This window comes from Mus musculus, chromosome 5 (genome assembly GCF_000001635.26).
Source record: "Mus musculus strain C57BL/6J chromosome 5, GRCm38.p6 C57BL/6J".
Taxonomy (NCBI): Eukaryota; Metazoa; Chordata; class Mammalia; order Rodentia; family Muridae; genus Mus; species Mus musculus.
In genome coordinates, this window is record NC_000071.6 from 67,791,688 (window position 1) to 67,809,239 (window position 17,552).

Sequence of the window (17,552 nt, forward strand, 5' to 3'; positions counted from 1 at the left end):
ACATACACATAAACATACACACATACATACACATAAACATGCACACATACATACACATAAACATACACACATACATACACATAAACATACACACATACATACACATAAACATACACACACATAAACATACACACATACATACACATAAACATACGCACACATAAACATAAACATGCACACATACATACACATAAACATACACACATAAACATACACACATACATAAACATACACACATACATACACATAAACATGCACACATACATACACACATACATACACATAAACATGCACACATACATACACATAAACATACACACATACATACACATAAACATATACACATACATACACACATACATACACACATACATACACATAAACATATACACATACATGCACACATACATACACACATACATACACATAAACATACACACATACATACACATAAACATACACACACATAAACATACACACATACATACACATAAACATACACACATACATACATATAAACATACACACATACATACACATAAACATACACACACATAAACATACACACATACATACACATAAACATACACACATACATACACATAAACATGCACACATACATACACACATACATACACATAAACATACACACATACATACACATAAACATACACACATACATACACATAAACATACACACATACATACACATAAACATGCACACATACACACACGTAAAATACAAATCATAAAATCTTTTAAAACATTTTAATTTTCACCATCTCAAAAGGACATATGTGTGTGTGTGTGTGTGTGTGTGTGTGTGTGTGTGTGTGTGTATGTGTGAATGTATATGTAGTATGCCTGCATGTGCACTTGTATGTGTGGAATACATGTGGACATGTATGTACATGGAGGCAAGAAGGTGACATCAGATGTCTCATCCAACCTCATCTTTTTGATTCATCTCTGAAGCAGATGCACAGTAATAGGACACACTGCCTGGCTAGTGAACTCCGGGGATTTGCCTGTCCTGCCCGTGCTAAGGTTATAGCCAGCCATAACTCTAACTGGCATTTTGTTGTTGCTTTAAATAGATGAGGCGATCTGAGTTCAGGTCCTAATGCTTGAATGACAGAATTATTATCAATGGAGCTACCTCCCTAGCACCCATAAATGACTTCCTATGGCATAGCTACCATTCACTCCCCATGGTCACTCCTTCCTATGTCCTCTGTGTTCAAAGCCCCATGTCCTTTCTTAACTCCTTTTATACGTGATTCTGTGGCTGGGGCATTCCTCCATCCCCATCAAGCTAACCCACCCGTCTTCCACATCTCAGCTTTCATACAACAGTCTCAGGAACTTTTGTGGATACCTGGTCTTTTATCATGATAAATAAGCTACTTTCCTTCGGAGTTCAAACCAGTCATTCTCATATATATTCATGTGTATATGAATATGAATATGTATATGCATATAGAGAGGGGGGGTTGTTTCCTCCCCAGATTATAAGAGCCATAAAAGTGTCAACCTCTCCTATCCTACTTACTCTAGTATGTCCAGGGTTACAACACAGTCACTCAAAGCACCTGCTAAGTACTTGCTGAATGAAATGCTGGGTTCACTGGTATTTGCTCGTGTTTGAGAGCATAAGAAATCTGAGTAGTCACATCTGGGTCCTTTTGATAAAATCTTGCTAGACTATGCCAGGGCCTAGCAAACACAGAAGTGGATGCTCACAGTCAGCTAATGGATGGATCACAGGGCTCCCAATGGAGGAGCTAGAGAAAGTACCCAAGGAGCTAAAGGGATCTGCAACCCTATAGGTTGAACAACATTATGAACTAACCAGTACCCGGAGCTCTTGACTCTAGCTGCATATGTATCAAAAGATGGCCTAGTTGGCCATCACTGGAAAGAGAGGCCCATTGGACACGCAAACTTTATATGCCCCAGTACAGGGGAACGCCAGGGCCAAAAAGGGGGAGTGGGTGGGTAGGGGAGTGGGTGGGTAGGGGAGTGGGGGTGGGTGGGTATGGGGGACTTTTGGTATAGCATTGGAAATGTAAATGAGCTAAATACCTAATAAAAAATGGAAAAAAAAAGAAATCTGAGTAGTAGTTACATAGATGTAGTGATGATACAACACCACTTCTTAGTAAATGTCACATTAAAATAGCATGCGTGTAGCATTTAATATACAGTTGTAGAAAAAAAACACTTTAGCAGTTTCTTTAAAAGTTAATCACAGTTACCATAGAACCTGGAAATCCCACTACTAGGTATGAAGCCCTGTACTGCTTGTGTCTGACCGTTCACTGCAACATTGCTTATATTAAGCCCAAATTGGGAACCACCAAGATATGCATCAACTACTATTCAGATGAGCACAATGCAGATTGTCTATTCAATGGCACACTGTATGTAACGAAGAGCTAAGACAAGGGTGACGTGGGTGAACCCTGAAGACATGCCAAGTGAAAGACTGCAGACAGACAGGCCACCACGGATTGTACAACCACACTTATATAAAGCATTTAAAATAGACAAATCCATGGAGACAGGATGGAGATTAGGTGTTGCCAGGGCTCAGAGACTGTGACAGCAGCTGCTGACTACTCCCATACGGGGGTTTCTTCATGGACTGGAACTGGGTGGTATGGTGTGATACACAATCTCCTGAATCATGGGAGGCCCCCAGGTGCCCATTCTAGGATGGCAAGGCAAGTGATAACTGAATAAGAATAGCCACATAAGGATGCAATGAGCTATTTAGACATTTGCTTAAAATAGATTTCTCAGTTTTGTAAGTTGCTAAAAAGATTAAAAGTGTTATGTAACACGAGATGAAGTAACACCCTCTGTTCTCTGATGTCAGCTTGGGGCTACCCCTCCGGCTCTGCCATCTAATCTGGTCCTCTTGAATTGACGCCACTGTAGCAGATGTTTGCTACTTCACATGTAAAAATAGCGCGCGGCCACTCTTCTGGTTCCAGTAAACACAGCTACTGTCCCAACTGCCTTCCAGAGTGGTCTTCCAACCCTACTCCTGTCTCCAGACCCTAAGCCTGCTCCCTCGCTCTAATCACCAGGAATCTCTGCCTCTGACAACCAGAGACCGCAGGTACATTCTCTCCACACAAATGTTTCCTGTTGCTTTATGACTGAGGAGGTAATTGGAAAATATGGAGGACTGAAAGAAATTTACATACCTAAAAAGGTTTAAATGCAGTGCTGGTCAATGACATTGTATCTTCCCTCTCCTTCGTTTTTAAAAAATCATTACATTAACTCTTATGTGTATGTACGTCCCTTGAGTGGAGGTCAGAGGTCACCTTATGAGAGTTGGCTCTCTCATTTCACCTTGTAGTTCTGGGTATTGAACTCAGGTCCTCCGGTTTGGTGGCAAGCACCTTACCTACTGAACCATCCCACTGTCCCCTTTTATCATTCTGGAAACAGGCTCTCATTATACAATGTGGGCTGACCCAGAACCTTCTAAGTAGGCTAGGCTGACCTTGAATTCAGACCTGCCTGCTTTGCCTCCTGGCTGCTGGGATTAAATGAAGGTGCCACCACTTTATGTAGTGTAAGATAACCTTGAATTTGTTACAAGTGGAGACTGGCCTTAAACTTTTTATCCTTTTTGACTCTACCTCCCAAGTACTACCTCCCAAGTACCAGGTTAGCCATGAGCCACCATGCCTGGCTCTCAGTGACACATTTCATCAAGTTGGAAATAAATGTTTCCAGTAAGGCAAATGGGTTCACCAAAGAAAGGCTGCAGCTTTTCCTCACCACAGCACGACTATTCCATGCCGTCAGACTCAAAGATGTTTTATTCTTGAAAAAAATATACATACACATAAATATATATACATACATATATACACATACATACATACACACACACACACATATATATGTATACACACACACATACATACATATGTTTTATACCTGACAATGATATTAAGGTCAAAACACAGAGTCAACTGGCTTGTGACAAACACTGAATGGCATGGCTATATGAATGACAATTGGTCAGGCTAGTGAAGCAGGGGAACAGCAAGACATTTCAATGTGTAAGGTGCCTGCCACAAATATCAAGTACCTGAGTTCAATCCACATAGGCTACGTTCACATCAAGGGAAAGGATGCGCTGCTACACAAAAGGGAAGGCCAGGAAAGCACCAGGCACGTCGGCGATGTCTAGGCACAGCTACATGAGGTTCCTGCTACTGCACTAAGACATGGATTTTGAACTTCCCTGATAAATATAAAAATCTTGGTCCCAGGGAAGCCTGGGTAGAAGTTCCCACAGTTTACATCTACTAGGCAATCAAGGCAGACTGTAGCTTGTTCAATCAGGTAAGTTATCAATCTATATACACCCTTAGACTGGTTTTTAAAACACTCTATCTACTAACTACACTTCTCACCCATCAAAATCAGTGTATACTTTTCCCTGGCAAACAATTTCCCAAGCACCATTTCTTAAGCTGCTCTTGGGTGGAGGGTCGAGGAGATTCAGGTGGTTCATGGCACAGTCTAGTCGCTAGCCCATCCTGCTCTGATCTAGGCCAAGGCTCAGACTCACACTGACAGATGCTCCAGAGACAACGCATTATCACAACCCAACCGACAGCTGCACTTAGAGGAAACTCGGGCTTTCTCCTCTGTGCCACGGCCAAGTGACACAGAACTCTTTTTTTTTTTCCATTTTTTATTAGGTATTTAACTCATTTACATTTCCAATGCTATACCAAAAGTCCCCCATATCCACCCACCCCCACTCCCCTGCCCACCCACTCCCCCTTTTTGGCCCTGGTGTTCCCCTGTACTGGGGCATATAAAGTTTGCAAGTCCAATGAGCCTCTCTTTCCAGTGATGGCCGACTAGGCCATCTTTTGATATATATGCAGCTAGAGTCAAGAGCTCCGGGGTACTGGTTAGTTCATAATGTTGTTCCACCTATAGGGTTGCAGATCCCTTTAGCTCCTTGGCTACTTTCTCTAGCTCCTCCATTGGGAGCCCTATGATCCATCCATTAGCTGACTGTGAGCATCCACTTCGACACAGAACTCTTATCTGCATGCCTGTACCCTGCAGGAGCAAGTCCGTGAGTTGTGGTTGTAGTCTGCTTCCACTTCACATCAGACACAGCCAGAGTTCTCCCTCAGGCAGCCACAGCAACACATTCACCACAGCAACCAGCGAAATTTCACTGCACTGACCACAACCCAGACAGACACAAACCGCTTCAACTGTGTCAATTCAGGGAATACTTGATAGTTCAAAGTCTGCACGCGCTTGGCTTAATCAATGTGCATCCTGCCGTTATGTATCGGCACAGTTAAAAGCCGAACTGAATAGAGTATGTTATGAACTTGCAGCGGGATCCGGATTTTCAACACTCGTTCCATGCGTCTTCGGCACCAAAGACCTGGCAGACATGAGGCTGTTCTCATCACCCTTTCCCCCACTTCTTCTGCCCCAGGGGCAGAAATAAAGGAAACACACAGCCTGAGGCTACACACCCTTTAGGCTCTGAGAACAGTACAGAACTTGGTGATGTTAAAAAAAAAAAGAATCAGGCACAACAGGAAACATTTGAGTAAATCAAGGCTTGATCCGCAGCCAAGGACACCTGTCAGTCACAGCTCACTGCTGGCTCCCCTTTGGAACTGGTTCTTGACATCTAGCCCTTAGAACAATTAAAACAAGCACCATCACAGGCAGTGTGCTGGCAAGGGACCAGGAACGGAGCTTTTTAAATCTGTAGTCTCTTCTCAGCTCCATTCCAACTACTTTGGAGAAAGCAGGAAATACTGAAGTGTCCTTTGCCAAGAGACTATTGAGTTTTGTCGGTCCAAAGGTAGCAACACTCCCACCTGGCTTCCTGTGGAGATGATTAATGGCTCTGGGGGAAGGAGAGTAAACCCGAGGCAGGAAAGACTCTTAAATGGCCTCTAGGTGTTCTGACAGCTCATTCTTAGTTTTGTGAGCCTCCTCCACCTTACCCTGTGCCATCCAAACACACCTGCTACAGTTTCTACACAGTCTAATTAGGGTGACTTGCACCGGAGGGCTCAGACATTAAACAAACACCTCAAAGGAGCCCATTTTAACCCAGCGGGATACTGGCTGGCAGCTTTGGTGCAGTGGGTTTCTTCTGTGAAAGGCAAACATTCTTCTAGAGACCTTGGGCCCTTCCTCACCAAAGGCCTGGAGGAGGCCCTGGGAGTCAGACAGGAAGCACTGCAACCTGGCTCCTTTATACGCTCAGGGCTTCCTAGAGAGAAGATGCCACCCATCTCCCGATTTAAAGCAATCTGTCACTAGAAATGTCTCTGAAAGTTATTGGCTATTCTTCCTTCGGCAGCCAGTTACTTCCCAAAGTAGGGAGAAAGAGGCAGATCTTAAAGCGTATCACAGAGAATGGAGTAGAAACACACACGCACACATATACACACACACACAGGAAAGGTAAGTGCGCTTCATTTCCTCTCTGGAAGTAAGCCTTTGAGAGGGATTTTAGGTTACGGTGAATGTTAAGTGCAGCCAAGACCTCTAGACCTGTGTAAATAAAAGAAACCAATGCCCTTATACACCCACCTAGCACACTCTCACTGTAATGACAATTCAAAGGTGGAATCGTCATGTGGCCCAGAAAGACCACACATGTAAGTATTTTGTTTAAACTTGCCTATAAAGGCCAAATTAAATCTTTACGTGTATTGTCAAACCATTGTCTTCTACTGACACAAAGGACAAAGAAAATGTCATCAGTTGATGTCTCTTGGGGTAGACTGTTCATACTGGCAGCAAGTCAGCTGGAAGCATTTCCATAATCTCAATTATAAAACTCTAGAGTGGCCTCCAAAGCCTGTCCCATTGCCAGTCACACAGCAGCGCTGAGATCCCATTCCAGGCATCCAGGGACTCCTGGGTAACCCTAGCAATCTGTGTTTTAAGGAGCCCTTTGAGGGACTCGGAGTCATAACCAAGTTTGAGAGCCAGCACCTTAAAAGTAAATGTACAGAGGAAGTAACAGGACAAGAACATGGGCCAGCAATCCTCTACTCTCAAAACCTCTAGTACCCACAATCCTCTGTTCTCTATACCTCTAGTACCCACAATCCTCTATTCTCAATACCTCTAGTACCCACAATCCTCTACTCTCAAAACCTCTAGTACCCACAATCCTCTGTTCTCAATACCTCTAGTACCCACAATCCTCTACTCTCAAAACCTCTAATACCCACAATCCTCTATTCTCAATACCTCTAGTACCCACAATCCACTACTCTCAAAACCTCTAGTACCCACAATCCTCTACTCTCAATATCTCTAGTACCCAATGGACCATAAGCCATTCATTTTTTTCTTTACCTCATTGAGAAATTTCTTACAAGAAAAAAATCTTCCTGCCTGACCCCACCAATCACTTCACAATTCCTTGGCTTTTGTTTTTAAAGCTCCTCAACTGTTGTTCTGTTAAAAACTGGATATAGATTTAGTTCAGCGCTATGAAGCCCTGTGACTTCTGAAAAGCAGGGTGGGGCGGCTAGCTCAGGCCTGGCCCTCTTTAAGTCAGCACTAAAACTTGGCAGGGTTTCCTTCCTCCACCTCCAGCCCACGGGAATCTAACTACCACAGGTTCCCTTATGTCTTCCTAGTCGTCACCCTAGCTTCAATCCCTAATCAATAAAAAAACAAGGCCATTTCTGTGCCGTGCCTTGCCTTGCCCTATACAGCTGTCAACTTCTAAAAATCATACTGGCAATCTACTCACACCCTTCAACAATTTTTCCAGTCTTCTTACCAGGGTTTTCAAAAGTTCCCCTAACCATGAACCCAACTTGTCTTTATCCATGCTCTTGTTGCTTCTCCAACATACATCTCTGAAGATGTCAAAGCCAATCATTTGCTATTCCCAGGTGTAATCTCACGTCTGCGCACATTCCACAGAGCTGCCCATGGTAGGTAGCCCTTCATCCACAGTTAGTGTCCCAAGCTCTCTGCTCAGTCATTTAACAACCATTCATCATGAAACTCCCAGAAGTCATTTGTGAATTCCACTTCTCTCATTTGGTCCTCAATACACTCTCTGGCTTGTATATCCATCTTCACTTTATCTCCCTTCCCTGGTCATAATGTCCTATTGCGCCCTTCCCTCAGCCTTGAGCAGGCTGCTCAGACCTGGCTTGCCACACTTGCTAGGGTGGAGTCTTCCGACCTAGGTAAAGTCTATTGTCCTGCAGCTTTCCTCCAAGACGCCACCACCTGCTGAGAGGCTGAACCTGTTCTAACACTATCCTGACAAAGCAGGGGATCCTGGCTTGGTGGAGGATGGGTTCCTCCCCTTTATAAGCTCAGACTCTTAAGTAAACACTGGCCTTCATCAGAAAACTTTGTCTTGGCTCTTTATTTCTCTCGCAGCCTTTCCCATGTAAAACCCCATCGTTACTTTCAGGAACCGAGTAAGCCGGCAGCTACATCCTATGGGTCGGGAATGAAGACTGTGTATTTCCGCATAGGCCGTAGCACAGGGGAGGTGCTCAAGACAGACTGATTAGAGGAAAATAACAAATGTCATACATATATTTCAATCACACCTATTTTTCCTAGGAAATCTGGACATGCAGTTCATTTGGGTTAGGCTAACACAGGTAGGAGTACCTGCAAGTGTAACGGGAAAAAAAAAAGAAAAGAAAAAAGGAAGAAAGAAAGACGAAGAAAGGCTAGGGGAGAGAGTTATGCCTACACAGGAAGGAAAGCCAAGAGCTAGGCAAAGCAGCAATTCTGAAGTCAGACCCCTGTCCATTCAACTGTGCTCCTATATGTCCTCAGTGGGCTTTGTCCCTCTGTGTACATCTTTAATTCATAGGAGAAATGAAACACAAGCTGGGCTGTATTTCTCCACAAATAAATACCAACTCCCTATTTAAGGTTATAGTGGAGGATTTCCAATGGGCTCAACTTACACACACTCCTAAGACATTCAAACTGATTTGGAAATATTACCAGCTTTTGAGATGTGTGAGGTTATTCATGTTATCCACATACATAACTCTCAGCCCCGGGAAACAATCCTTTCTAAGGACTGTACACAGGTAAGCTGACATCCATGTAGCAAGGTGCATGTGCAGGCTCACTGGATGCGAGGAGCGCATCGTGCGTGGGGAGCCTGCAGGGAGACAGAAGGTGCTGCTCTCTCTTTTCAATAGGCCCATGAATTGGTGCTATTTTAATCCTTTGTCAGCTCTGAAGTGAACTGAAGCAGATGGACTCTGGCCTGTTAGTGGGTCACTTCAGATTGAATTACCCAAACAACACCTCGATGCCTTTTCTCCAGAGGACTTTAAAAGAGAAGTGGTTTACAGGGCGGGGAAGCAACCACCCACTTCCCGCACTTCAGGCTCCCGTGAGAGTGCTGACAACCACTACCTCTCTTCCACTCTGGAAAAGGCCTCTGTAGCATTAGGAAGGAAATTCTAGGTGGAGGTCCGTTTGTGATGTTTACGGTGTGCCTGGATTCGGGGGACTAGAGAGAGGGCCCATCCATTTAGAGCACTTGTTGCTCTTACAAAGGACCTGGGGTGGTGGTCTACAGTCATCCTAACTCCAGTTTGAGGGAATCCAATGCCTGCTTCAGACCTCCACCGGCATCAGACACAAATGTCTACACAGACGTACATACAGACAAGCCATCCATACACATAAAATAAAATAATAAAATGAATCTTTTTAGAAAAGGGTACCTAGGTTAAAAGAATTTCATGTAGCCTTTTCTACAAAATTAAATTACAGGAAAAAAAGTTCATTAAACAAAGGTATGTTTTTCACAAAATATGCACTATCATAGTAAGAGAAGGTATTATGAAAACTAACTCTAGTAATATTGGCTCTCATCCAACAATAGAACCAAGCCAGGGGGTCAGCAGGAGGCCCTGTCTCGCACACCTCACTTTCTGGACACACACACAGATTCCTGTAGGGAGTATGTCCAAACCTGGGATTTTAAAACAGCATTTCTAGTCATTAGGCAATTATAAATTATTCCAACTACCTTAGTCTGTACCCAAACTCTTTTTCCCAGTCCTCTATGTCATGGTTTTCCATGAGATTCTCATAGCATTCCACAGAAAATGGAGACATAGTTTTATAATTTAAAAAGAGAGCTAGCAGAACCACCATTATGAATTCATATGGAGACTGGCTTCGGTATACAAATTACAGTAACAGTGACAATTGTTGCCACATCACAGAGATGATTTTGGCAAAAACAACCTAGTTCAGGGGAGACAAGGAGAGACCCCCTGCCTTATCTCTCTCTGTGTCTGTCTCTCTCTGTCTCTGTCTGTCTGTCTGTCTGTCTCTGTGTATGTGTGTGTATGTGTGTGCGCGCGCACAATAAAAACTCAGATGGAAAGAAGTCAGAGGTGGTATAGGTAATTTAGACTTGCAAGGAAAAAAACCGAAGCACTCGAGTAGAGCCACATGCTAGGGCTTTGAATAATAGAAGCGATAAGTGGATACTGCGTTCTGTGTTCACAGCAGGCAAAGCCAGGGCAGCAATGATGGTGCAATGGCGGCCAGTGTAGGTAAGAAAGTGTGAGAGCTCTTACCACGCTCATATTTGGTCAGTGCCTGGAAAGCAGCCCAGAACACAATGATGCAAAAACTGCTTGCTTCATCTTGTTCTCACCCCAGATCACGAATTCTCAAGGAAGCTCCTTCACACTCCCAGCTTGTTTTCCCTTTGCTATCTATAGTCAAGTATTCTTCTAGAGAATGGGTGCGCGCACGCGCACACACGCACAGGTTGCATGCAGCCTCTGCTAAGACCCTAGGCTGGAAGCTACTGGAAATTTATAGATAAGCAAGAAGAGGCAGGTCTTTTCTCTGCAGCGTTCCTCTCTACCATGTATCATTGACATAGCAGCACACCAGGCATAAAGAAAAGCAACAGACCACAAAGCTCGCCCAGACTCATGTGTACCTGAACTTGTTAGCATCAATTTTTATCCTTTACCCCTTCTCTGAAACTAGGTTCTTGGAAACTAATATAAAAGTCACATTTGTCATATCACTAAGCCATCTGCTTAACCAGCATATGCAGATCTCTAAGGCAACACGTGGCTTGGCATTTCTCCAAAAAGATTGAGGACAAGCTCAAATGTAAAGCCTAGTTGAACAGTTCCGAGTTGGAGCCAACCTCTGCAATTTAGTTGGTAGAAACAAGGTGCCAGACAGTCACCAATCTATAGCTAAGTGGCTGAAAACGTTGTTTATAAATTATCATTGTTTGTTGTTTCTGAAGTCTCTAGGGATGACCAGAGTGACCAACTGAGGATGCTTTTTAGTATCTTACACAAAAGATGAGAGAACACTTGTTTGAGGAGTATCCAAGACTGAATCCTGGCACTAGAGTCAAAGGCACCCTCTCATGCATCATGTGGTCTTGGCAAACATTTAGAAGATCTAAGCTTAATATTTTAAATCTCTGTCAAAATTAATTACCTGTCATAAATATCTCCCTCCCCCGCCTACACACCGACCACTGCCTCCAGTTCAGGAAAGCAAATCGAATTTCACTCTGGTCTAATGGCAACAGATGGCTGTCCTATTAAGTAATTTGAGTTATCTGACAGCAAATAGCATCCTGTTCAAACAATTTTCTTATCTCCCATCATCTGCCAAACCAAGAATACCAGTGCTCAAAAACTAGGGGAGATTAAGCAGGGAGATGCCAATCACTCGGAAAAGAACTCCAAGTATCAACATGATTTCTTGGCTATAGGACTTCTGTATGCCTGAGTCTGTACAGGTCATTTTATAAGCTTGTCTCATTTAGTGGGAAGCCTTCTCTCACATGTGTATGGTCTTCATTTCGAGATCAAGAGAGAATCCTATACCCTCATGCAGAGAATGGAAAAAAACAGAAAGAACCCACAACAATGTTTTGTCCAACAGGAACATTTTGGGAAACCAAGATGTAAGTAATCAGGGTCCCTCTAACACAAGGTGCGAGGACCTAAATTCATGCCACCATGACAACTGTCCTTCAAGGCTTTCGAAAGACCTACCACCAGTCACTGAAGACTAGAGCCCTCTGCCAGTGGTTGTTATGCACTAGAAAAGTACTTGCAAAACTGTGCTTTAAAAGCTCCTACTGAATATTCTTAGCAACGTGATAACAAATGCAAGAGCTGCCCTTGTCAGAAATACCAGCACCCAAAACATCTGACAGTCCTCCCTTTCATCCTTAGGATTGTTCCTTTCCATCTCAATTCCTGGAGCAGCTTCGTGTCCCGCTCCCATGATCCTTTCTGTCCTTCATCCTGAACCTACATGTTCAGTCTGCTTCTTTTTTTGGTTCCTTAGCCATAGCTACTGAGAACAGACAAGGAAAGCTGGAATCTCCTCTGCCTGGCATTTAAGGTCTCATAAAACTTGACCCTAGCCTACCTTGTAAATCATGTGTCTGCTTCTCCCTGATAGGAATCTCTTTGGGGGCACAGGGCACTCTAATAATAGCGTGATCCAGCAATCAGGCGGTGTTTTTCTTCCCCAGGCTGTCTTTTCTTTCCCCCTTCCCACTCAACCCACGGGCAAAATGTCACCCCCACACCTCTCTCTATTCATCCCCAGTCCTCCCAAAGTTTAAGACCTCGCTCATGATAAAGCAGGATTTTCTCCCTTTGGGGCTTTACAGCCTTGGACATGGGAAACACTATTTGCCACAAAACTCCAACGAGTCATTGCGATGGCACAGCCCAGTCTTCATCATCTTCCCAAGTCTCTGATATTGTACTTACGAACTTAGGCATGGTTTTTCTCCTCATGCATAAGTATCTTAACAAAGAGGCTGCAAGCTCTTCGGAGTTAAAATTCTTACTAGATCTTTTCTTATATCTTCAAATAATTAATCTTTCAGTAGAGACCCTAAATATTTAGCCCAATAAACACACCCTACACAAATGTATAAAAAAACCTGGCAGAGAAGGTCTTTGGTAGGAAGTGGTGAGAAAGAGGGAGTAAATACCAATAGAGCGGTGGTCCTTAACCTTCCTAATGCTGTAATCCTTTAATACATACGGTTCCACATGTTGTAGTGACCCCCCAACCATAAAATTGTGTCATTGCTACTTTATAACTGTAATTTTGCTACTAGTATAAATCCATCATGTAGATATCTGAATTGCAGGATATCTGATATATGACCCTCGCAGGGGTTTCGAGCCACAGGGGTTGAGAACCCCTGCCATGGAGCCTTTCCCACAGGAGCAACAGTAGATCCTGTGCCTGGTACCTGGTTCCCTTCTCACCAGAGACCTGGAGAGAAAAAGGAGTTTCTAAGCTCAGAGACGGCATACAATGTCTGCTTTCAAGTTCTTACTTTTTAAAAACATGAGAGCCATGGTCTTCTTGGCCTGCATTGAAGGTCATTTTGGTGGGGTTGGTCTATACCAAAAAAGGCTGTAAACACCACACCCACTCATAAGCTGGCCTACTTTTAACTGTGTGCTTTATTTCAATGGACAAGTCCATCCGCCTCCATGCAATAACTCAGGGTGGTTTTCAAACAAGTAACAAAATTTCAGATAATTTTCAATCATTCCTACAACCAACACTCTTTGCAAATAAAATAAAGCCATTTTTTTTTTTATAGTTTTTAACACGGGGCGGGGGGAACTGTAGACTTTAGTAACAATACATTCCGAAGCACATAGCTAGGAAACACCTAAATATATTCAAATGTGGCTTTTTCAGAAATATCACTCTCATGGGAATTTAAGTGCTGTGTTAATAACTGCTAAGGACAGTTAATAACTGCTGGACAGAAAGTATTTCAATACAATAGAGTACCCTGAACTGAATCATATGTAAGTAAAGTCAGGGGATATGACAGCGAGCAAACTTGGTAAACACAAGAAAAAAGACATAAAGGTCCTACCTTGTGTCTGTTTCTTGTTCACAGCATTATCAGCCTTGTGTCGTTTCTAAAGTTCAGAACAAAACAAAAGGCTCAGTGAAAAAGTGAATGAGATCCATCACGTAAAATGGTACTCAGAGTAAACAAAGATCTTTTAACTTAGGCCTCTGGGTTTTTTGTCTTTCTATGCTCCTAGCTGGGGTGTTGTTAGACCATCCCCAGCTTCCTCCTTCAGTACTCCTCCCCGGTAGCACAGGCATGGGACCGTCAGAAAGTTCTTAAATAGCAAAAAGGTAGAATAACATTTAAGTGATACTAGAGAAAAGGAAACGAAAGCCAGATTTAGTCTACTGCTTAAATAACTCACTTAGAAGATTACCCAAGAGAACTCTGTATAATAACTACCACTTAATTATGGGATTCAAGTATTTTCAGCTTTTTGTGAAACTCATTATTTGATTAAGCTGAGCACGTGCCCCAATTAACTTGAAGGTGCGCTGATACCGGTCGACAGCTAGAAGCAAGTTCATCCACCCCTTCTAGAACAGTTTCTTCTCGTCAGTGTTCACAGTGCCACCCGGTTCAACCAGGAGCCACCAAGGAACAGATCCTAATCCTCTTCGTCCCCAAAGCACCCCCAGAGGGGACGAGTGAGCAGGTGAGTTTTGTCTAAGTTGAGACAGGTGAGTGTGAAGAGTTACATAAAGAAGAAGAGTAAAATAAAACAAACAAACAAACACTATCACTATCAGCAGCAACAACACATAACCAGAAGGCCAGGAGAAAGACAAGGCGCTCATGACCAGGGGCCACTCCAGGGGCCACTCCAGGGGCCACTCCAGGGGCCACTCCAGGGGCCACTATGTCCTGTCATTCATCCTGGGGCTTCTGTCTAATCTTACAGCATGGAGAGAGAGAGAAAAAAAAAACAAAACAAACCCACACCGGACACAGGTAATATGACAGGAAAGACATATAGACATATATATGACATATAAAAAGATTTAATTTTTTTTAAATTTCAAATTGAGGTGTTGAGTGTAACTAATCCTTTGTTTTCCAAGATCCTATCTTAGAAAGCCCAAGCCCACACTTTGCTGTGGGAATTGAGAAGAAATACACACAAGAGCCTCAGTTTTCCACTTGAGAAAAATAAGAAATTCAAGAAGCGTAGTGAAAAACAATCTCCCAAGAGAAACGTGTGGAGTCAGCCCACCTCTGCACCACAGCTGGAGCTAGGGTGAGTGGGGGAAGGGTTGTCCATACTAACGGGGTGGATCTGGTCATCAGAGTGTCAGCCACTGAGCTACATGGCAGACAAACAGCACCGACATCTCCCTGTGAGGAAAGTGACTCTTCCATCTCCGCAGCAAGTCTTTCTCAGTGCCCACTACTCACTAACGAATGTGCAATGGTGAAGAAATATCATGGGAATATCATTGCTTCTAATTTACTAGAAGGTAATTTGAAATGTAAAGGAAATTAAATCTTTCTATATTTACATTAACAACAGAAAAATATAATTGTAAGAGTCCAAATATTATTATTTTTTGTTGCTGTTTCTTTCTTAATAAAGGTCACAAGAAATTTTTAAAAGTAATCCAAAGTAAGTTTTGATCCAACAATTATTTTTAAGTCCAAGGTAACTTTAGATAGTAAAAGGAGGCATGGATGTTCTCCTTCGCATGGGCACCTATGTGTGCCTTCTAACTGATGGAGAGAAAAGATAACTAATGAAACATTTCAATCAAACAAGAAATGAAACTGAAAGAGGCCTTGGACATTAGTTTCCACCTACAGGAAATTCTTACACCAGAGGCATTCTGTCTTCAACCTTCCGCCACCTAATAAATTAGTTCAGTGTGTCAAAAGAACAAATGTGTTAGAAATACAGAAGGATCCAGCTTCGAATTTTCCCTACACAAATAATTTACATTTTGTATGATAAATATAGCATGATTCCTTCTAAAACTAAAAGTTTACAGAAATATGGGTACACTCCGGTTTCAAATTCCCCCAGTGTTCTTGGGAGCTGGTGAGATGACTGCTGTTTTCTACTTTGGATAGAAAGTTCATCAATAAATGGTGTCATATGAACAGTGTTATGAATATGAGGACACATGGGTGTCCAGTCCTGATATTTTTTTAAAACCGAAAATGTCATGTTAAATTCTACTTAGAGGACAGAAAGCTGTGTCCTTGAGGCAGGTGATGGGCTCAGACTCCTCATTGAGAAGACCCTTTCCTTGCTGGGCGTTGTTTTCCATGTGCCTTTGGTCTTCTGAGATGAGATTAGTCAAGGTTTAGTCTCTGCTCTTCCTCACTTCTCCTCTAAGTTAGTTCAACTTTTTCACACCAAGCCTATCACTGGGGCTGCCTATAGCCACCCCCCCATCCTCCTCTTCCCTGCTCTCTCTGTTTCTGTCCCCTTGTTTCAAAAGTGCCCTGAAGAGTGAACATGCTGCTCACTGTTACCTTAGCCTTGACTTGGAACCATGAATCCACATGGGCTCATTTTCACAAATCGGAAACTTCAAAGCCACCTGCACTTTTTATTTACTAAACACTCACTGGGCCCCCAGGCTCCATTAATACTCCTGTGGGGAACAGCAATGTACAAGAGCCCACATCCCTGGAGTTCATGGAGTAGACAAGTGGTTAGAGACAGAAAATCAGCCAACTAAGTAGGGGATGCACTGTGTTGGGTAGAGATAAATCTTGACAACTTGATTTTGAAATATTCACTGAATTCTTTTTTAGACTTTTCACCATCTTGTCAACACCACTTGGTCTAATATATCTTCATTTTTTTTTAAATGCCAGCTATTGGACTAGTATATCTTGTTAGCTAAAAAAATCTGTTCTTTTTCTAAAATTCATGTTTTGTCTTTTTCTGAAAAGGGCCTTTGGATGTTCCCAGGACAGGCGACACTTGTTTGCAGCTTGCTGTCCATGAGGCATGACCCTAAGATAGCACATCCTTCACTTAATTCTAAAGCAAGCCCGGTGACTGGTCTACTGTCTAGCTCTTCTACTCGATGGTCCTCTCCAGTCAGACTTCTCCTACTCGGTAGCATATGCCTGCTATTTGGTGCCTGCTCCCCACAGACTGAATAACTAGTCATTTTGCAATGAATGAAATCTACTAGTGTTTAACAATTTTCTGGGAAAAAAAAGAGGAGAGGATGTTTTTAATGGTTCTAAATACCAATCTAATAGACGACTCTAATTCTGATTTTTTTTTCCCCCACAAGAATTGGTATTCATTATGATAAAAGTTGTAGAAAGAAACTTCTATTAATTTAGAATATTTCAGGTATGTATATATTTATTTTTGTTTATATATATATTTGTTTATAGTGTTTGTGTGTGTGTATATATATATATATATATACATACATATACATATATGTATATATATTTGACACAAAAATAAGACAACACAGTATGTTAAATCTTTGCAAAGGATTTGGAGTAGTAAGTCTTCACTATCGACAAATCTTTGATTTTATTCTAAAAATGGACAAACAATGCTAACATAGGATATACGTTTTCCTAGACTATAAGCTGTGCTTTATTTCTAAGCTATAGGGGGAAGACATAA

The 17,552-nt window shown here is 42.5% G+C and overlaps 1 protein-coding gene across 9 annotated transcripts in view; it reads right to left on the bottom strand.

The window, feature by feature from the left end:
* Atp8a1 (ATPase, aminophospholipid transporter (APLT), class I, type 8A, member 1) overlaps positions 1-17,552 on the bottom strand; it is a 229,346-nt gene that overhangs the window by 173,549 nt on the left and 38,245 nt on the right. For all 9 annotated transcript variants that reach the window (NM_001038999.2, NM_009727.3, NM_001284345.1 and 6 more), the window contains exon 5: positions 13,970-14,015. In NM_001038999.2, coding sequence (NP_001034088.1) covers positions 13,970-14,015 — 46 coding nt within the window. The remainder of the gene's footprint in view (positions 1-13,969; positions 14,016-17,552) is intronic.